The 22,546-nt window shown below is 41.8% G+C and overlaps 2 protein-coding genes across 2 annotated transcripts in view; both read right to left on the reverse strand.

The window, feature by feature from the left end:
• Window positions 1–1,776: 1,776 nt before the first annotated feature.
• LOC115777729 (zinc-binding protein A33-like) lies at window positions 1,777–2,758 on the reverse strand. The gene is made up of 2 exons (XM_030725692.1): window positions 2,733–2,758; window positions 1,777–2,557 (listed from the first exon to the last, which is right to left on the reverse strand). The coding sequence occupies exons 1-2, from the start codon at window positions 2,756–2,758 to the stop codon at window positions 1,777–1,779; spliced, it is 807 nt and encodes a 268-aa protein (XP_030581552.1).
• Window positions 2,759–3,264: 506 nt separating this feature from the next.
• Window positions 3,265–22,546, reverse strand: part of gramd2b (GRAM domain containing 2B) — a 31,337-nt gene continuing 12,055 nt past the window's right edge. Inside the window, exons 11-15 of the mRNA XM_030725702.1 lie at window positions 20,960–21,035; window positions 20,599–20,703; window positions 20,150–20,234; window positions 7,003–7,055; window positions 3,265–5,288 (exon numbers count right to left, since the gene is read on the reverse strand). Of these exons, the coding sequence (XP_030581562.1) occupies window positions 7,014–7,055; window positions 20,150–20,234; window positions 20,599–20,703; window positions 20,960–21,035 (308 nt within the window). The 3' untranslated portion in view covers window positions 3,265–5,288; window positions 7,003–7,013. The remainder of the gene's footprint in view (window positions 5,289–7,002; window positions 7,056–20,149; window positions 20,235–20,598; window positions 20,704–20,959; window positions 21,036–22,546) is intronic.

The following is a 22,546-nucleotide window of genomic DNA, read 5'->3' on the forward strand; positions in this document are numbered from 1 at the left end:
TGTGAGGAAGTTGATGATGATGATGATTGTTTCACATGCTTTTCTATGGGGCTCTGTGCTGTCAGTGCAGAGCGGCTGCCTTTTGTACATAACTGAGTGACGATGAGGAGCACTCGCTGAGCATCAGCAGCAAGAGTCACTGCTGCTGCAAAGAGGAGAAGCTCCAGCAGGGGGCGCTGTCACACACAGTAAAGCACACACAGATGGCAGACTGATGCTTTTAATGCAGCTGCACAATAACTTTAGAGTCAGATCAAACAGACAATCCAGTCAGAGACATCAGCAGTTCATCAGTGTAGAATAAGAAGCAGCTTCCAATCACAGTATTGATCAGGGCTGCACAGGCGGGACTAAAATGGCAGCGATGCCTCTAAGAAATGAGGATTCTGTATGAAGGGTCACAGATTGTGTCAGCTTTCCTGTGCTGATACTCAGTGTCTCCTTCAGCTGATTCTGACGCATTCTCCACAGCTGTGTACTCACACACTGTGACGAAAACAAACATCTTTGTCTTCACTTTTATTATTTTGTGACCAACAACAGGTAGCTCTCGCCTCTATCATTGAACAGCGTATGCAGCCTAACTACACACTGAAAATGCTGGCATACCTGATTAACATGTTGCACGGTCAAAAACTGTTATGCTTCCACCACTGACGCCAACCAAATGAGCAAACCCTTCCCATATGAATACAACTCATAAACTAAGTGCCCCCTAGTGTTCAAACACATAACACCAAAAAGAATATGGCTCTTACACAGATGAATGAATGAATAGTGATTAATTGTGCAGCCCGACACACAAACAGCATCAAGTGTCCTCCTCTGAGGTGAGTGTGAGCTCTGCTGCCTTCCTGTCCTTTAATCAGATGAAGCATCAGCTGCACTGACATCACTGAGTCGGCTTCTCTCCGTAGGGTGTCTTTCACTCTTTTCCCCACTCTCTCTGTTCCCAACCTTCTTCCATGGTTTCTCTGCAGTCGCCTCTTTCTGCTTCCCTTTTTGTCCCTTTGGGTTTCTTCTGTATAATAATATAATATAATATAATTATAATATAATAATATTCTCTGATTCTTCCGATTATTGCTGTGTTCTCTTATGTGCTACACGTGTTTCTCTAACTTCAAGAAAATGTGTTAAGGTGTTATCAATAAAATGAGAGTTTCAATAAAAAATTCAGCGTCCTTCAGTGTTTACAGACACATCAGACTGCAGCCAGGCTTTGATTTTTTTATTGCACAGAAATAACCCAGGAGATAAATGACCTCATGTTTCTGACATTTCCATCATATTTGCTCAGCAGGTGAAAAATTAATTCACAAACACCGTCAACATGTTTAAGCTGAACACTGATCATCTGATCCCCCCCCCCCCCCCCCCCCCCCCCCCCACACACACACAGCTCAAGCATTTATTTCATGAATATATATGAATATGAATCTCCAACGGCTGTGTCCTCCATCACTGTGGTTGTTTATGAGCTGAGTGGCTGAGAGGAGAAGGGGGCGGGGCAGCGATGTGTGTGTTTGTGTCGATCGAGTGAAGAGTGATGGCGAGACAGTCAGCCAGGTTCATTCATTCATGCCTGTACAGTTCTGGCGTGGTTACGGCCAACAGTAACCAAACAGAATCATAAATAATGGCGACTTTTGCTGGCAATCTTTCACCGATCCTTTCAACGTCCTGACGGATGCTGCCGTATCAAGATTAACACGGAAGAGCACGGCCTTAAATTAAAAAGTTTTCTCTCATGTTTTTTCTTTTGTTGCATAAAACTCAGTTCAAAGGTTTCAATGAAATCTCAGTCTGACAGATTTTGATATCACAGGTTTTGGCGTCTCCTGATTCTCCAACACTGAAATATGGGAAGAGTTTCTCAGTGAAAGTGTGTCTGTGAGTGCAGATGTGAGTCATGTCTTCAGGGTTGTAGAAGGACACCTCCCCCCTGTCATAGTCCAGCTGGACTCTGATCCTCTGGAGACTCTTCTTCACTCCCACAGTCTGACCATAACCATCGGTGTATTCTCCAGATTGATGGTCTAAACACCAGAATCCAGTTTCTGGAGAAACAGATGATTCATTCATGTCAACTGACTCTTTAACTAAACCCAAAATCCAGTCAGGATGGTCTCCCACCTCCACCTCCCAGCTGTGTTTCCCTGAGCTGAAGCCCTCAGAGCCAAAAACTTCATTATACTTAGTGTTTCTCTCTGGATTGTCAGGAAGCTGCTGCTTTGTGTCTCCACGTCTCACACTGGTCAGATCATCAGACAGACAGAGACAGGGGTTTGCAGTGTTTGGGTCCAGAATGACAGGACTGAAGTGGAGCTTCTCCTTGATCTTCTCCCACACTCTGAAGGACAGGTTGCCCAGGTGTTTGGCCACATCTATCAGTGCTCCTGAGAGTAGCTGTGGATCTGGCAGTGAGCTCTGGGCTCTGCTCTGAGTGGCTTTATAACTGCTGAGGAATGGCACGCTGTGTTTCTGCAGCTCTTCTTCAACAGCAGAGATGCTGTCTGACAGAGAGGAGATCTGCTCCTCAATCATCTTCATCTCTCTGAGCACACATGGTAGCTCAGGAAACCTTCAAGAAGAGCATCTTTTTCAGCCGTGTCTGTAATATCCAGATTAATTAAATAAGACTTACCAGAATACAGTCCCTTTGACTTTGAGCTAATGTGTGTCCGTCAGTAAATATCCCAGCCTTTAATGTAACCACATTCTGGTCTCACCGACGAACTGAATCTTTAAGTTTCATTTCCTCTGTGATGGGTGGAGCTCATAAAAATGAAACTGCCATTTGAGTCTGTCTGCACCCAGTGTTAAAGGAAAGCTGCATCAGACGGTCACATATCCAGACGTGTCGCTGTTTAACTCCTGAGCTGCTGCTCTACACCAAGGAGCGAGGTTCAAATTTCAGCCTCTTTTTCAAGCCAACAGTTGAGGGTTATTTACTCAACACAGTTTTCTTTGTGTGTCCGGCTCGCTCTCTTGTGATCACTGTCTCTCTCTTGTTACGCTGTGACGGCACATCTGTAATTAATTGCGAGGTGGCGTCTCTGACAGCCCGCAGAGGCCAGGAGTGAGCGGCTGTGAAATTGGACGGTCTAGCCTTCATATCAGCGTCCCCTGCCCTCGCCTCATGTCGCAACCGTGACAGTGCGAAGCACAGCCGAACTTTTGCTCCTTTTTGTGGTTTAATTTTAATTCTTTAATTCAAAATAAGCTGTTAAAACAAGCATAACACATTTCAACATCAAGGAATACAGTTGAGTGAATTATTTATTTCCAGAGATATTAACAGCTCTCTAGTAAGACATTAATGTTGAATAAAACCATCCAGTTACGATGCTTAACTTTAATTAAGCCAAACTGATTTGCTCAGGAACAAATGAAACACTGAAATAAACCAAACATCACTGGTTAGAGATCATTAGTGTGAGTTTAGTGAGCTAACTTGTCCCAGCCTTTCACAAAATTAAACAAGTTCCGATTGGATGTCTTTCCCACCAAGCATTTTTATCTCATTTTCATTAGATGATGAAAGCGTCAGTTAATGTCATCATTATTTTTATCCTTTTAGGTAGTTTTTGTTTAGTTATCATCTTGTTTTTGTCATGAAAAAAAGGGTCGTTGATGAAAACACGATGAAAATAGTTTGTCAACAAAATTAACACTGGAAGTTGTACCTGTTTGTCTGCTAGGCTTCCCCACCATTAATTCAATTTACTGAACTGGACGACCTCCTTGGATCATTTAAATGGAGTTATGTCATAGATAATGTGACCTAGTGTGTGCAACAAACTGTATCAGAAATTTGTACTTCATTAATTAGCCTTGTATTTACTGTAGCACTAATTAGCAGGTGTCTGCATCTGTGTATTGCACCTGTGCAGGTTATAGGTCTGGTTTGCTAACCAAGCTAGCTAGCATCAGGTACTAACTTAGCACTCCACCATCTCATTCAAATGTGATCACTTTTAGCTTAATGAACTAAAATGGCAGCAAAGCTGATCTGCAACGTTTTGAATGATGATCCATTGTCAGATGATATCATCTGACAAATGAAGTAAGAAATAAGTCAGTGAAGCACCTGTTCTATCCATTACCTTTCCTTTAGAGAATTGGGTCATAGCCTTCAACCAGGATCACAACCTGCCTTCTTATCTTTTAGGACCTGAGCAGAATTCATTATTCAACTACAAACTTGGTTGTTGGTCCAAAATATCACATCAGAGCGATTTACCAAGCTGAGAATAAGTACAGTAAACAGAAGGCCTCAATTAAAAACACACAAAAACGTGACACATTTCTGCCTTTAAACCTGATCATTTGAAATGTCAGAGCCTGGCTGAGATTTAGGAACTACTTAAAAACCACTCAAAATGGTTTAACTTCTCACCTAGCAACAGTGAGGTACAGTTGTACACCAGGGTGTGTCCATACACAACAACATCACAGTTTGGTGGGGTTACAGGTGCAAAACATTTCACGAGAGGGGGCCATTTTTAAGCATGATATTAATGGTCCTCTTCAATAAGATTTATTTTGTGCATATCATATGATTGCTGCCCTACAAAGACCGACAACAATACAGAAACTAATAAAACTTGGAAGAGCGGTGTGATAGCAATGTAAGAGAGTTTTTGAAAAAATAATCATACTGAAAAGGAAAATTAGATACTGCACTACATTAGTTAGCGTTTAGCAGAAATATACATTGGTTTTGCATGTCTTTTGTCCTGTCTCCCCCCCCTCACAGCAGATGGTTCTGCTGGAGGTTTCTTCCTGTTAAAGGGAGTTTTTCCTTCCCACTGTCACCAAGTGCTGCTCATAGGGGGTCGTTTTGACTGTTGGGTTTTCTCTGTATTATTGGAGGGTCTTTACCTTGCCTTGATGCAACTGTAGTTTGGCACTATATAAATAAGACTGAATTGTATTGAATTTTCACAATTAAATGTAGCTATTAAATCCATTCCTTGGATGCTAAGTGTCAAACATGAATATTCAGTTGCAGTACTAATGCTACTGTAGCTGTGACTTCCCTTAAACTAGCCTCAAACAGGATTTTGTTACATAAATACATAAATTACACATCTGTAACACATAACATCTTGAAATAAGTAACAAAGAGTAACAAATATAAATGCAGATCTTGGGTATATTTGACCAAATATATATAGTAGTTACTGTATTTTGGCTTTGTAGGGCAGAATACATTCCAGTATAATTATTTTTATAATAAACATACACATTTACACTATATTTACAAAACTACAGGTGCTGGTCATAAAATTAGAATATCATGAAAAAGTTGATTTATTTCAAATTCAGTATCTCAGAAAATTAGAATATTAAGACAATACAAAAAAAAGGATTTTTAGAAATGTTGGCCAAGTGAAAAGTATGAACATGAAAAGTATGAACATGAAAAGTATGAGCATGTACAGCACTCAGTACTTCTTTGGGGCTCCTTTTGCCTGGATTACTGCAGCAATGCGGCATGGCATGGAGTCCATCAGTCTGTGGCACTGCTCAGGTGTTATGAGAGCCCAGGTTGCTCTGATAGTGGCCTTCAGCTCTTCTGAATTGTTGGCTCTGGCGTATTGCATCTTCCTCTTCACAATAGTCCATAGATTTTCTATGAGGTTAAAGGTCAGGTGAGTTTGCTGGCCAACGAAGAACAGGGATACCATGGTCCTTAAAGCAGGTACTGGTAGCTTTGGCACTGTGTGCAGGTGCCAAGTCCTGTTGGAAAATGAAATCTGCATCTTCATAAAGTTCGTCAGTAGCAGGAAGCATGAAGTGCTCTAAAACTTCCTGGTAGACGGCCGCATTGACCTTTGACCTCAGAAACCACAGTGGACCAACACCAGCAGATGACACGGCACCCCAAACCATCACTGACTGTGGAAACTTTACACTGGACCTCAGCCAGCGTGGATTCTGTGCGTCTCCTCTCTTCCTCCAGACTCTGGGACCTTGATTTCCAAAGGAAATGCAACATTGACTTTGATCATGTGGCAGTGGCGCAGTGGGTAGGCGCTCGCCTTGCAGCCGGAAGGTTGCCGGTTCGGGCCCCTGTCCCTGCGCTGCGTTGTGTCCTTGGGCAAGACACTTAAACCACATTGCCTAACAGTAGCGCCGGTCTCTGGCTGCATGACCGCAGATGCTCGTCTCTGGATGAGTGATCTGGAACCATCATTGCGTGCACATCAGAGGACATAACTTTGGAGCACTCAGCAGCAGTCCAGCCCTTTTTGTCTTTAGTCCAGGCGAGACGCTCTGACGCCGTCTCTGGTTCAAGAGTGTCTTGACACGAGGACTGCGACAGCTGAAACCCATGTCTGCATACGTCTGTGCATGGTGGTTCTTGAAGCTCTGACTCCAGCTGCAGTCCACTCTTTGTGAATCTCCCCCACATTTTTGAATGGATTTTGTTCCACAATCCTCTCCAGGGTGCAGTTATCCCTGTTGTTGGACACTTTTTTCTACCACATCTTTTCCTTCCCTTCACATCTCTATTAATGTGCTTGGACACAGAGCTCTGTGAACAGCAGCCTCTTTAGCAATGACCTTTTGTGTCTCACCTTCCTTGTGCAAAGAGTCAAAGGTCATCTTTGGCCAACTGTCAAGTCAGCAGTCTTCCCCATGATTGTGTAGCCTACAGAACTAGACTGAGAGACCATTTAAAGGCCTTTGCAGGTGTTTGGAGTTAATTAGATGATTAGAGTGTGGCACCAGGTGTTTTCAATATTGAACCTTTTCACAATATTCTAATTTTCTGAGATACTGAATTTGGGGTTTTCATTAGTTGTCAGTTAAAATCATCAAAATTAAAAGAAACAAACGTGAAATATATCAGTCTGTGTGTAATGAATGAATATAATATACAAGTTTCACTTTTTGAATGGAATTACTGAAATAAACCAACTTTTTCATGATATTCTAATTTTATGACCAGCACCTGGATACACATCATTTCATTGTAATTATGCTGGTTTCCAATACTTTCAGGCAGCTTCCTCCAGCAGTCTCTGCAGGTTCTTCTGCACCTGGAGGAACAGAGTGAGTTTTACTTAACTATAAAGTATACTGTCAGAAAACGTGACTGCAGATAAATGTACCTAATGATAATGGAAGTATTTCGCTTGGTAAGTAAGTAAATAAGTAAGTTAAATTTATTTATATAGCACTCATCCCAGATAAAAATCACAAAGTACTTTACAACAAAAGACAAAAAATAAAAGTATAACAATATAAAACAATAGAATACAGTATAACAAGTTAATTAAAAGCTTGTCTGTATAAAAATGTCTTTAGCTGCTTTTTAAAAGAGTCAATGGAGTCTAGGGCTGCATAAAATGATTATTTTAGTAATCGAGTATTCTATCGATTATTCCAGCGATTAATCGAGTAATCGGATAAGAAATACTTTTTTTTATTAACAGTTTATCTGCATATTTTAACTTCCGTAATGCAGTTTCTCGCCATGTGAACAAACAGCAGTGAATGGAGCAGCTACAAAGTTCTCTTTTCTTCACCTTAACACTTGCTGATCAGGTGCTTGATGAAGGACCTCCAGCTGTTTCACAGATTTAATGGTGGTTACTAAAAGAAAAAGCTGCTGTTTTGGACGCTGGAAAAACGTTTCCTTCTGCACTACTTGAGCTCACTGTCACAGCTTCGCCTCTTTGCGCTTGCGCAGTTAAAACCGCTGCCTGCTATGAGTGTTTTGAAAAACTAGTGGCTGCGGGAGCCATGGCGCATGTGTGAGTAATGGTGTAATGCTTTGTATTCACAAGCATTCTCGAAAATACGTTTCTACTGCAGGTCTATATTTAGTCACTAATAAGGGATTAAAGTATAAAAAATATTTTGAAGGAGCCCCTCGGTCCTGGGGGGCGGGCCTTCCGGTACCGAACCATCGCTAGTGCTAATGGCCCGCGCTCGCTAGCAAACCAGTTCTGGTAGCTACAGCTGAAGTAAAGACAAAAATAGCAGCTGAAATTCTCAGCGAGCACAACACACACAGACACACAGAGAGCAGTGGAGGCGTGGAAATGCATGTCAGCGACAGTTGCCACCCGTCCTGTAAAGTACGGAACACGGCATGTTACGGAGCCGTATTCCACGGAGTCCCGTAACATACGGGGTTCTGTATTTTACGAGACAGGTGGCAACTCTAGTGATGATCCACTCTGTGTTAAATGAAATCCATCGCAGCGACGGAGAGCTTTTTAGAATGTGTGCTTGTGTATACGTGAGTGATTCACACTCCAGTCCAGTAGGTGGCGGTAATGCAGTTCTATGTTGGTTTGCCAGCCCCCAATAAACCCACAAAAAAACGTCAGCACTAATGCTGCTAATGCTAGTGAGGAGCGCCGCTTACACCGAGACAGCTGAGCGCTGCAGAGTTTAAACGAAGCATCGACACAGTAAATTTGTGTCGATATATTTTTAGAATCGATTTAATCGAGTTAATCGATGAATCGTTGCAGCCCTAATGGAGTCTGTACAGAGTAAAGACAGTGGAAGAGAATTCCACAACCTTGGTACCGCAACCCAAAAAGCCCGATCCCCACAAGTTTTGAAATGAGTGCAAGGGACCAACGGTAACCTTTAACCTGATGATCTAAGAGCTCGGGACGAAGAATATGGTTTCAAAAGGTCAGAGATATACTGGGGAGCTTGGTCATGTAAGGCCCTAAAAGTTAAAACTGAAATTTTAAAATGAAATCTAGATTTTAGTGGCAACCAATGAACAGAAGCCAAAACTGGAGTGATATGAGATCTTCTGTTGGTGCCAGTTAAAAGTCTTGCTGCAGCATCCTGCACAGTTTGAAGATGATCCAAAGCTGATTTGTTGAAACAAGTAAAAAGACCATTACAATAATCCAGACGAGAAGAGATAAAAGCTTGAGATGATTATAATCATCTCAAGCTCAGCCTTTGACACCAGTCATCTGAGTTTTGAAATATTCCTTAAAGGACACGCATCATGCAAAATCCACTTTTTTAGCCCTTAAATACATTTTGTTGTGTACTTTCAGTGTGCAGCAATGCAGGAAATTTAAATGCATTCTGTTCCAGTGCTGCGTAGATATCTTTATATTCTTTTTCGGTCATATTTTTCAGGCTGTTCAGTTTTCTGTAGTCTCTGTGACGTTTTCTGTCCTCTGACGTCACAGTATTTGCCGTGAAACTGCTAAACAAGGGCATGGACATCCGACTAACCAATCAATCTAACCAATGTTGTGAATCTGCCTTTTTTTTTTTTTTTTGGCGCAGTGATTTTGTAGTCCAGTTTCGTTATGCCGAAGTTGCACGAAGTTCGTCGTCTTCATTCTCCTGCTCTGGGTCAGACTCTGGCTCAAACATACTGTATAGGGCTGGATGGATAAGTCTTCCATTGTTGACATTTTTAATAAACTTGTGATTAAAAGGTTACTCTGCCGGTAATCTACGGTGGCCCTGAAGTGCAAACCACAACAACATTAACTAAGCACAATTACAAATTACTAAAGCACAACAACATTAAGGAAAGCACAACAACATTAACGAAAGCACAACAACATTAACAAACCGGAAAAGGTAGGTCCCAGTGTGAAAACCTGGGAAATCGCTGATTGGACGACGCCACTTTTGGCTTTTAAACCGGAAGTTAGGCCACAGCTGCTGCAAAAGTTCGGTGACAGCTCAGCCAGCTCTTTTCCGCAGCTAGAGTAATACATAGCGCTGTGACTAGCTGTGTCCAAATTCAGGGGCCGCATCCTGCGAAGGACCCGGCCCACGTAAACTGGGTCCTTCGCAGCCCACGAAGAACCGGAAGTGAGCGGCTGTGAAATTGGACGGTCTGTCCTTCATATCAGCGTCACCTTCCCTTACATCTGTGTAGCTCATGTTGCCTAGCAACCGTGACAGTGCGAAGCACAGCTGTGTAAAAGCAGCTGGTTAAACGGAGAACGAACTTTTGCTCCTTTTTGTGTTTTAATTTTAAGTCTTAATTCAAAATAAGCTGTTAAAACAAGCATAACATATTTCAACATCAACGAATACAGCTGAGCTAATGATTAATTTCTAACCATATTAAGTGAGACATTAAGATGTGAGACATTAAGATGTGAGACATTAAGTTGTCTCACTTAAGATGTCTCACTTAATATGTCTTTTAAGATTTTTATATGTCTTTTAAGATGTCACATCCTTTTCAAAGCCCTGCTGGCTTTCGCCGCTGATTGGAAGTTAAACACAGACACAACTCCCTCAGATGATCTCTAATGGCTGGTGTTTGGTTTATTTCAGCATGTCATTTGTTCCTGAGCCTGAAAATTAAAGTTCAGCTTTATAACTGGATAGTTTTATTCAACATTAATGTCTCACTTAATATGGCTGGAAATTAATCATTTGCTTGGGTTGCTCTAAGACGCAAGTCATAAAAGGTGTAAAAGGGGGGTCTGTGGAGCTACAATAATGAGAAATTCACAACAAAGCATTACAGTTCTACTTTATATAGATGACAAGTGAATGATTTACATATCCAAAAGAGAGGTTTTAAAAGCATGATACGTGTCCTTTAAATGATAAAAACTATTCTGAACCAGCTGTTTGGAGTGATGGTTAAGGGACATTAAACTGTCAAAATGACACCTAAATTTCTGAGGCTTGATTGAACAGATATGTCACCTGATTTATGAAATCATGTAGTCAGGAGCAATAATCAGTGTTTCAGTTTTATCAGTATTTAACTGGAGGAAATTGTCATTAAACCATTGCTTGATTTCTGTGAGGCAATTACTTAAACTAGAGAATTTATAAAACTCAGAGGCTTTGAAAGAACAATATAACTGAATGTCATCAGCATAGAGATGATAAGATATATCACTGTAACTTCTTACAATTGGGCCTAGAGGGAATATATAAAGTAAAAAGAGAATTGGACCCAAAACAGATCCCTGAGGTACCACACAAGACAAAACTGTTATTTCAGACATCACTTGATTCATATGAATAGTAAAAGATCTCTCAGATAAATATAACATAAACCATTCCAAAACAACACCAGTAATCCCAAACAGATCCCTAAGCCTGTTTATCATGATACTGTGATCAATAGTATCAAAAGCAGAGCTGAGATCTAATAAAACCAGAACTGTAAACTCTCCAGAGTCTGCTGCCATCAAAACATCACTAGATACTTTAAGTAATGCAGTTTCAGTGGAGTGCCATTTGCGAAAACCAGACTGGAAAGTGTCCATAACATTATTTTCTTCCAAGAAATGGTTAAGTTGTTCTGCTTTTTCCAAAATCTTTGACACAAAAGGCAATTTGGGTATTGGCCTGTAACTGTTTGGAAGAGACTGGTCCAAATGAGGTTTCTTAAAAATTGGCTCAACAACAGCTTGTTTAAAGAAGCTGGGAACAGAGCCAGATTGGAATTTATTTATTTTTTTTGCATTTTTGGCTACAGCAGCTTTTATCATCAGTGGAGAGAGACAGGAAATGGGGGAAAGACACAGGGGAAGACACGCAGGCAAATTGGCAACAGGCCGGGACGCAAACCCGCACCGCAACGCGGCGTGTGTGTGGTTGCCGGCTTCACCACTAAGCCACCAGGCAGGAGTCTCTCCAAAGCCAAGAAGCAAGCCTTCGGTATTTTCTCAATTTCACCTGGACACCAGCCCTGGTACCTTTTTTTCACTTCTTGGGATTAAGAGTCCAGTGGGTTGTACACAGTGGCAGGCACTCAGGTGAGGAACAACAAAGGGAGGTGGAAAAACTTTCCTGAAGCTGTCCCAGCTGTCACAGTAGCTCTCCATTGAATCCTTAATATATAACAGTGTGCCCCAATCATAGATTCGAGCAGCCTCCACAACAGAAAAAAATTGTAAAAAATAACATTGCACAACAACAATGAGCAGCAGTGTACGACTGCACCAGCGAGATACAAGAGCGGCAAAGCCAAACACAGGTGCCATCTTGGATCAGTAAGTAAGTAAGATTTCAAAATGAGGCCTGCTCCTGTTGATCCTGAAACTAACTTCCACCCACAATTGAATATCCTTGAGAGGATTAAGAGCTGGTCCAGCGTTCCACAACCAGGACGGAAACTGCATTTTTCCTCTTGAATGTGAATATAATCATCCGTCCAGAAAAATTATGAACAGAATCGGTGACAAAGGGCAGCCCTGGCGAAGTCCAATACCCACAGGAAACGAGTCCAACTTATGGCTGTGAATACAGACCAAGCTCTTGCTGCAGTTGTGCAGTGACTGAATAGCCCTCAACAATGGACCAGACACCCCATACTCCTGCAGCACCCCCTGAGGGGCATGGTTGAATGCATCCTCCAAGTTCACAAAACACATGTAGACTGGATGGGCAAACTCCCAAGCATGCTCAAATATCCTCGAGAGGATGACGATCTGGTCCAGTGCCCAATGACCAGGACGAAAACCGCATTGCTCCTCTTGAATCCGAGGTTCGACTAACGGATGGACCCTCCTTTCCAGCACCCTGACATAGACCTTTCCTGGGAGGCTGAGAAATGTGACCTACCAAGAAACATGCGTCCCGAGCCACAGAGTATTCCAGCCAAGGTCTAGTGTGGTACCACGCCGGGTTGAATGAGACGGAACGTATTGGCGAAGCAACGTTTGTAGATTGTTAGGTAGCACTGGCAGTGTAGGCACAGCGCTATTCAGGTACGCAGTGGTAGGACCTGGCGCTGAAACGGCAAGAGGAAGGACCTGCTTTGGGTCTGGGGATGTGGCTATAGTGGGACTAGCATCAGGGGTGCTTGTGCTATTACATGCAGAGAAACTAGTCGGTAGAATTTCTGCTGATCGGACAGAGGAGGAGATGGAGCCATACCTGTCAAGTTTTGTATTTAAAAATACGGAAATTTCCCGTATATGACGTCATCACCTAATTTGCATAATTGGGCATTTGCATATAGTTGCAATCGAGGCTGTAGGAGAGAAGAAAACATCTTTGGAAAGGCAAAAAGTGAAGAAAAAACACCCCAAATATGTTTAGAACTACAAATGAATAAAAAAAAAAGAACTTCAAATGAACTTTATTAAATAACTTCATAACTTTAATGCTTTGCCTACAAATGCTGTGGACATTCCTACATATGCGATTCCTATAGCACGGCCTAAATGAAAACACCAAAGAGAACTGGTGACATCTCCTGGGCATATTTCTGTGCCTTTAGCCCGCGTTTGTGCTTGAAGGATTTTTCGTGCTGACGGACATAGTTCCTTCCCCCATGAAAGACACTAAAATCACAGTTACAAATCTTACAGAATGAGCAGTTATGCCCAATCATGCTCCTCTTTAGGAAAGTAAATTCCCTGTCCCATTTTTCAAGGTATTTACACGAAGGCTTAACTTTTTTGGCAGGACTGCCTTCTCTCTCATTAAACCCATCCATCTCTGATTTGTTGTTCCAGGTTTGCTCCCGCTGTCGGCACTAAACTCGCGAGAACTGCCACCCAGACTACTGCAGGTGGCAGTTCTTCCGAGGCTAGTGACAGAATTCTGTTTGGAGCGGCACATGAATGCTTTAAAAAAAATGAAAATTGAAAACTGAAAATACGGGAAAAGTACGGGAAAATAAAAATATGGGATGACGCCGAGACAGAGGAGTAAAATACAGGAATTTCCCAGCCAAAACGGGATACTTGACAGGTATGGATGGAGCAGGTAACCCGCTCAGGGGGAGATATTTCAGCACGGACAGCAGCGGGAGCTGTTGGGGATACTCCAGGGCTAGACTTACTGATAGACGCGATACATGCTCATGGTACATGTAAAAAGAATCAAAAATATTAACATGGAAACTAGAGTGTGACCCAGATTAAGGAAAAGCACGAAACGAGAGGGTGCAGCCCTGAATCAGAGTGTGAGAAAGTCAAAGTGTGGAAAATAAAAACTATAGGCGTAGCTTGATGGGAGGATCTTTCGCTGCCCGCAGGCGGTATGGGAGGTTTTGATTGGGTGGGCAAGAATCAGATTTGGGTGGGCTGAGCCCACCCTTGTCCTATGCTACCGCCGGCCCTGATCCAGATACTTCAGGAACTCAGGGCGAATCTCATCCACCCCAGGAGCCCTGCTACCAAGGAGCTGTTTAACCACCTCAGTGACCTCACCCCCAGTGATGGGCAAGTCCTCATCCCCAGGCTCTGCTTTCACTACAGAAGGTGTGTCAGTGGGATTAAGGAGGTCCTTGAAGTATTCCTTCCACCACCTGACTATAGCCTCAGTTGAAGTCAGCAGCAACCCACCTGCACTATAGACCATGTGAGTAGAGCACCACTTTACCCTCCCCAAGTCACCTGATGTAGTGCCAGAATCACTTTGAGGCCAGAATCACGACTCCTTCAGCTTGAACGCTTCCTTTACCTCTGGTGATTAACATCTGGTTCTGGGATTACCACCACAACAGGTATCAACCACCTTGCAGCTGCAGCTCTGAGCAGCAGCCTCAACAATGGAGGTGCAGAACATGGTCCATTCAATTCAATTCAATTCAATTCAATTTTATTTATATAGCGCCAAATCACAACAAACAGTCGCCTCAAGGCGCTTTGTATTGTGGGTAAAGACCCTACAATAATACAGAGAAAACCCAACAGTCAAAACGACCCCCTATGAGCAGCACTTGGCGACAGTGGAAAGGAAAAACTCCCTTTTAACAGGAAGAAACCTCCAGCAGAACCAGGCTCAGGGAGGGGGGGTCATCTGCTGCGACCTGTTGGGCTGAGGGGAGAGAAAGACATGCTGTGGAAGAGAGCCAGAGATTAATATCAATTAATGATTAAATGCAGAGTGGAGTATAAACAAAGTAAATAAGGTGAATGAGAAGAAACAGTGCATTATGTGAACCCCCCAGCAGACTAGGCCTATAGCAGCATAACTAAGGGAGGGTTCAGGGTCACCTGATCCAGCCCTAACTATAAGCTTTATCATAAAGGAAAGTTTTAAGCCTAATCTTAAAAATAGAGAGGGTGTCTGTCTCCTGAATCCAAGCTGGAAGCTGGTTCCACAGAAGAGGGGCCTGAAAGCTGAAGGCTCTGCCTCCCATTCTACTCTTAAGTATCCTAGGAACCACAAGTAAGCCAGCAGTCTGAGAGCGAAGTGCTCTGTTGGGGTGATATGGTACTATGAGGTCTTTGAGATAAGATGGGGCCTGATTATTCAAGACCTTGTATGTGAGGAGAAGGATTTTAAATTCTATTCTAGATTTAACAGGGAGCCAATGAAGAGAAGCCAATATGGGAGAAATCTGCTCTCTCTTTGTAGTCCCTGTCAGTACTCTAGATGCAGCATTTTGGATCAGCTGAAGGCTTTTCAGGGAGCTTTTAGGACAGCCTGATAATAATGAATTACAATAGTCCACCCTAGAAGTAATAAATGCATGAATGAGCTTTTCAGCATCACTCTGAGAAAGGATGTTTCTAATTTTAGAAATATTGCGCAAATGCAAAAAAGCGGTCCTACATATTTGTTTAATATGTGCATTGAAGGACATATCCTGGTCAAAAATGACTCCAAGATTTCTCACAGTGTTACTGGAGGCCAAAGTAATGCCATCCAGAGTAAGTATCTGGTTAGACACCATGTTTCTAAGATTTGTGGGGCCGAGAACAAGAATTTCAGTTTGATCTGAATTTAGAAGCAGGAAATTAGAGGTCATCCAGGCCTTAATGTCTTTAAGACATTCCTGCAGTTTAACTAATTGATGAGTGTCATCTGGCTTCATTGATAGGTAAAGCTGAGTATCATCTGCATAACAATGAAAATTGATGCAGTGCTTTCTAATAATACTGCCTAAGGGAAGCATGTATAATGTAAATAAAATTGGTCCTAGCACAGAACCCTGTGGAACTCCATAATTAACCTTAGTGTGTGAAGAAGACTCCCCATTTACATGAACAAATTGGAGTCTATGAGATAAATATGATTCAAACCACTGCAGTGCAGTACCTTTAATACCTATAATATGCTCTAATCTCTGTAATAAAATGTTATGGTCAACAGTATCAAAAGTTGCGCTGAGGTCCAACAGGACAAGCACAGAGATGAGTCCACTGTCAGAGGCTGTAAGAAGATCATTGGTAACCTTCACTAATGCTGTTTCTGTACTGTGATGAATTCTGAAACCTGACTGAAACTCTTCAAATAAACCGTTCCTCTGCAGATGATCAGTTAGCTGTTTTACAACTACTCTTTCAAGAGTCTTTGAGAGAAAAGGAAGGTTGGAGATTGGCCTATAATTAGCTAAGACAGCTGGGTCAGTGATGGCTTTTTAAGTAGAGGTTTAATTACAGCCACCTTGAAGGTCTGTGGTACATAGCCAACTAATAAAGACTGATTGATCATTTTTAAGATTGAAGCATCAATAATTGGAAAGACTTCTTTGAACAGTCTAGTAGGAATGGGATCTAATAAACATGTTGCTGGTTTGGAGGAAGTAACTATTGAAGTTAACTCTGAAAGATCAACTGGAGCAAAAGAGTCTAAACAAATACCAGCAGTGCTGAAAGCAGCCGAACATGAAGAATAATCTTGAGATGGTTATGAATAATTTTTTCTCTAATGTCTAAAATTTTATTTGTAAAGAAATCCATGAAGTCACTACTAGTTAACGTGAAAGGAATACTCGGCTCTACAGAGCTCTGACTCTTTGTCAGCCTGGCTACAGTGCTGAAAACAAACCTGGGGTTGTTCTTATTTTCTTCAATTAATGATGAATAGTAAGATGTCCTAGCTTTACGGAGGGCTTTTTTATAGAGCAACAAACTCTTTTTCCAGGCTAAATGAGCATCTTCTAATTTAGTGAGACACCATTCCCTCTCCAGCTTTCGGGTTATCTGCTTTAAGCTGTGCGTTTGTGAATTATACCACAGAGTCAGGCACTTCTGATTTGAAGCTTTCCTTTTCAGAGGAGCCACAGTATCCAAAGTTATACGCAGTGAGGATGTAAAACTATTGACGAGATAATCAACCTCACTGGGAGCAGAGTTTAGGTAGCTGCTCTGCACTGTGTTGGCACTGAAGAGCATAACAATGAAGGAATTAGATCCTTAAACTTAGTTACAGCACTTTCAGAAAGACTTCTACTGTAATTAAACTTATTCCCCACTGCTGTGTAATCCATTAAAGTAAATGTAAATGTTACTAAGAAATGATCAGACAGGAGGGGGCTTTCAGGGAATACTGTTAAGTCTTCAGTTTCTATGCCATATGTTAGGACAAGATCCAGAGTATGATTAAAGTGGTGGGTGGGCTCCTTTACATTTTGAGAGAAGCCAATTGAATCTAACAATAGATTAAATGCAGTGTTGAGGCTGTCATTCTCAGCATCTACATGGATGTTAAAATCACCCACTATAATTATTTTATCTGATATGAGCACTGAATCAGATAAAAAGTCTGAGAAATCAGACAGAAACTCTGAGTAGGGACCAGGTGGACGATAGATAATAACAAATAAAACAGGTTTTTGATTTTCCCAATTAGGATGGACAAGACTAAGAGTCAGGCTTTCAAAAGAATGAAAACTTTGTCTGGGTCTTTGATTAATTAATAAGCTGGAATTGAAGATTGCAGCTAATCCTCCTCCTCGACCTGTGCTTCGAGCATTCTGACAGTTACTGTGACTCGGGGGTGTTGATTCATTTAAACTAACATATTCATCCTGCTGTAACCAGGTTTCTGTAAGGCAGAATAAATCAAAACGTTGATCAATTATTAAATCATTTTCTAATAGGGACTTGGAAGAGAGAGACCTAATGTTTAACAATCCACATTTAATTGTTTTATTTTTTGGTGCAGTTGATGAAGCTGTATTATTTATTGTTTTTGTATTTTTATGCTTAAATAGCTTTTTGCTGATTTTAGCTTTGGTTTTTGGTGGTCTGGGAGCAGGCACCGACTCTATGGGGATGGGGTTTTGGGGGGATGGCAGGAGGAGAGAAGCTGCAGAGAGGCGTGTAAGACTGCAACTCTGCTTCCTGGTCTCAACCCTGGGTAGTCAGGTTCGGACTCAATGTCCTCAGCCTCTCTTGGGATGCTGTCAAAGTTCTGCCAGAAGTGGAAGTTGAAGATCTCATAGACTGGGGCTTCTGCCAGGCATTCCCAGCGCACCCTCACTATACGTTTCGGTGTGGCTGGGTCTGTCCAGCATTTTCCCCTGCCACCTGATCCAACTCACCACCAGGTGGAGATAAGTTGGCAGCTCAGCTCCTCTCTTCAACCGAGTGTCCAGAACATTTGGCCACAGATCTGATGATATGATTACAAAATTGATCATCAATTTTAAGCAACAGTCAGGCCCAAAGACGTAGGGCAGCAACCCTCTCATCCAGAATAGAATAGAATAAAATAGAACTTTATTGTCATTATGCATACAACGAATTAATCATTATATAACAAATTATATAACAACAATCCATCATAATATAACAAAATTGCATTTGGAACAGCCATCCAGAGAAGAACAGACAAGACTAACATAGGGGAGATGGGTGTCCGCAGCCGCTGCCGTAAGTGGCGCTGCAATCAGTCCCCAGAAAAGGGAAACAACACACATCATGGGTAAGTTAGGTTAAAAAAAAAGTCATCTGGTACGTACCAGGTGACCTGATATGTACCAGGGTCCAAAAAAAACCACCTTAGCAAAGCATAATTGCACATTTAAAGCCAGGATAGCAATATGGTGGGTAAGGGCGGGGGCAGGAGGGGATGCAGACGGAGACGAAAGGGTCAGGGCATTGTGGAGCCAGATGCCAGCTCCTAGCCAAAACAGTTCACTGATAGTGATGGAAGTTCAACAGCGGTCGTGGTACACCAGATCCAGCTTCACAAATCACAGAGAGGGCCGAGGGGGAGAGCGTCCATCACACACAGTCCTGGAGAGATATGATTGCCAGCCCAAGGTCGTCAGGGGAGCCGAATTCCTGATAATGCAGATGTTGTTTTGGAACAGGCTGTTTGTTTTTTCCAACAGCCTTCAGTCTCACTGGGGAACCCATTCAGTAATCCAATATTCCAAATTCATTAGTTACCGTCCTCACTATGCAGGAATCAAACCTTATCTCCAGATCTGATCCCTCTCGCCTGTGAGCACGTTCTCAGCTGGACTACCCGTCCGCTTTACGGCTCAGGTCCAACAGGCTTTGAGTCTGAGTTTGTACGGCTCTGCACAGCCCATCCACCTGGGTCTGCAGCCTCGGCAGATATTGAACTGCTGCCCAGGTTTTCTTAATTTCCCGGTAAATCAGGTATCCTCCGAGCCCAAACAGAAGAGATACCGCTACCAAATAGCCGAATATGTACACATCTTCCACGTCCTCGACCTCCAAAGCAGAGAAGCACACAGGTCTCCATGAGCTCCAAGAATCGATGATGTATCCAACAAGGTCTGTTCCACTCGGACACGCAGGCTCCCCTTTCCCTGATCTCATAGTGGAGAAAATTCGATCAGTGGTGTTCAGGGCCCAGTTTGCCAGATCCATGATGCTCTTAATCTTATTTGGACAGTGTGTAAGAGACGCTCTTACAGCAAGCAGCAAGCAGGAGAGATAGGGAGGGCAGGGAGGCAGGAGAGAGACAGAATGCGACCGTCCCTGTCAGAGAGCAGGAGGAAGGATCCACCAGTGAAAACTCCAACTTATAGGCAGCAAGCCGAGAGGATTCAAGAATACCCACCCCAGTCTGCTGCCTCTCACAGAGGGCAACTCCAGTCTTTAAAGCCTCTACAGTCTGACACGGTTTTGTTGATGAATATTTTCTGTCTACAAAACAAATGCAGTTGCTGCTGTAAGGAGACATGGAGCTCTTCTTGTAGATGATGTCCATGCAGCACTCTGAACTGATCACTGACTATAAATGTTTAATCAAGCATCCAATTACACTTTGCTCTTTGTAAACTGCTGGAGCCTTTAATGACAGAACCTCCTGAGAACGCCATCACACAGTTTTTAAAGGCCACCTATCAGGTTTTTCCTTATTCTCTGCCAAATTCATACAGTTATAGAGGTGGATGTTCATATTAAACATGGTTAAAAATTCAGTATGTCTATCATATATCTACATCTATCTTACATTTTAACTGAAAGAGACAGACAGACTGACCAACCTTCTCCAGCTTTAGCAGGTTGATGGTCAACAGTTCAGAGAACAGATTGGTGTTCACATCAGCGGTTCCACTCACAACATTGTTTCTGGGGATAAAACCCAAATGAGAATGAAAATGATTTAATATCCTCAGAAAGATTAACATCTATCAGCAAACATCTAGAATGAGTTCAGGTGAGTGAAATCAATCTTGCAGATTACTATAGAAACCAATTTAATGCCCCGATATGTTTGTTTTAGTGAGGATGTGACTAAAATTCACCATGACTCTAATGTATTTTTTTCTCCATTTTTATGGGCTGCAAATGATTTCAACAAGTAGAAAAACATGTGAGTGATGTTCCTTCTCCAGATCTTCAAAATCACTTTTTCTGTTTCTTTTCGTTTTTCAAGGTTGTTTTTCTACGTTTTATAGAACTTCTCAGCATCTCCGTCAGTTTGATAACTCACTCCTGGTGCGTGAACTCAACCACCGAGCCGAGCGTTGTCAGTCTCTGCTCCAATGATACAATCTTAAATGCCAGGTAACAGGATGACAAGACCAGGACGCACACTCTGAGGAAAAACACACACAAAAGTGAAGATGAGCTAAAGGAGGTTAAAACATCCCACCAACAGAAACATAAAAATAAAAAGTTACGCATATGATGTACAGTATTAATATGCAAACAAATGAAGGCCTGGACAAATAGGACAAATCTACAGACCATATTACTGATTGAATCAGATTAATTTAATAATCCAACACTTTAGTGAAGAACTGTAGAGAAGTGCATGAAGGACTGAGTGGATTCAAAGGTAGTAAACGTACAGAAACATGTAGACCATCAGCAGAGTGTTGAGAGAAACTTGTTTCAGAGACCTGCTGTCAATCACCACCTCTGAGCCTGAGAAAGGTCAAATAAATGCTGTTGATGTCTTTATTACAAAAATATACACAGAAAAAAACATCCTAAACATGCAGCATTACTCAGCATTACTCAGAGGTGCAATAGCCAAAAAACGACTCTCAATATGAAAAATAGTCATTATAAATAAATGCAGGAAATGAAGCAGGGTTAAAGAATAATCATGGCTCAAATTGAATGGGCATATTTTATATGAAGATGGAAGAAGAATATGCAGGCAATTAGGCCATTCCTGAATGGAGTTTTGAAAAAAAAAAAAAAAGATTTTTCCAGGTGACTGATTTCTGTTTGTGCAAACAAATATTTAAAATGAGTTTTATTCAACCCATTTCCCCAAAGCTCTACTGCGAATGTAGAGAATGCAAAGTTATGACCTACACAGATGACATGCACACATGAATGGGAAAATGCAACAGGTTGTAAATAACAAATAAAAAAATCAGTTTACAGTAAATAAGGAAATAATATTGGACAAAAAGACCAATTGAAGTATTTTTTCTGAAATAAGTGCAGTTCATTCAGGACCGCCTGCACTTATTTACATTCAGTGAGGTTCTGGGAAATCCCCCGGAGGTTTTACGGCCATCCTCAGGTTGAGTCCTGACCCTCATTACAGCTCAGAATATTTTTATTCTACTGCTTTTAAATGTATTTCATATTTTACCAAAGTTTAAGTTTGTGAAAGTTTGTGTGTGGGTGTGAAAGTAGAGGTGGGGAGAGCAGCAGTGACAATAGAAATACGATGAACTCTGATCAGAAGGAACTGAGCCAGCTGAACTTAGGATGGATTCAGAGAATTACAGATTTGGATTTGTAAAGTGTGAGCTACTTTAACTGCACATGCATATATTTGTTTTTCATAACATTAGACTTTGACAGTAATTATTTTAATTTTAATAATGAAGTCAGTATTTCAGTATGATGGACTCATCCCCCTGGAACCAACAAACTCTGAAAACTTTGAAAAGTGTGAAAGAGTCATGAAAAGGTTTTAGATTAGATTAGAGATTAGATACAACTTTATTAATCCCTTTAGGGACCTTTTAACCCTAACTGTAATCTCATAGTAAACCTGACCTACCAAATTACCTAATTTAATGTGGCAGAAGTAATTTTAATGTTGTGTTTTATTTTATACTTGCATGTTTTTAAATGTATTTATTGCATGCTTTTATTGTTGTGGGGTTTTTACTTCCTGCCACAGCAATCAGGTGAATGGGCAACACCTGCTGGGGCATCTTTATAAAGAACGGAAGTGCAGCAGAGGAGGTAGAGCTGCAGAGAGGACACACAGAAACAGACTGAGGGAATGGAGTGATGGCAGCGACCTGGCAGAGCTTACACACCGATGGTCATGGACTTTATAATGGACTTTATAGATGTGGTGAAGGAAGAAAAGACCTGTTTGTTGCAATGGCCATAGGGAAGTTAAGACTGAAATGTGTACGTGAAGATTTGCTGGACTCCAAGCTTGCCTTGTTTTATTTTTA

This window comes from Archocentrus centrarchus, unplaced genomic scaffold (genome assembly GCF_007364275.1).
Source record: "Archocentrus centrarchus isolate MPI-CPG fArcCen1 unplaced genomic scaffold, fArcCen1 scaffold_68_ctg1, whole genome shotgun sequence".
In the NCBI taxonomy this organism is placed as follows: Eukaryota; Metazoa; Chordata; class Actinopteri; order Cichliformes; family Cichlidae; genus Archocentrus; species Archocentrus centrarchus.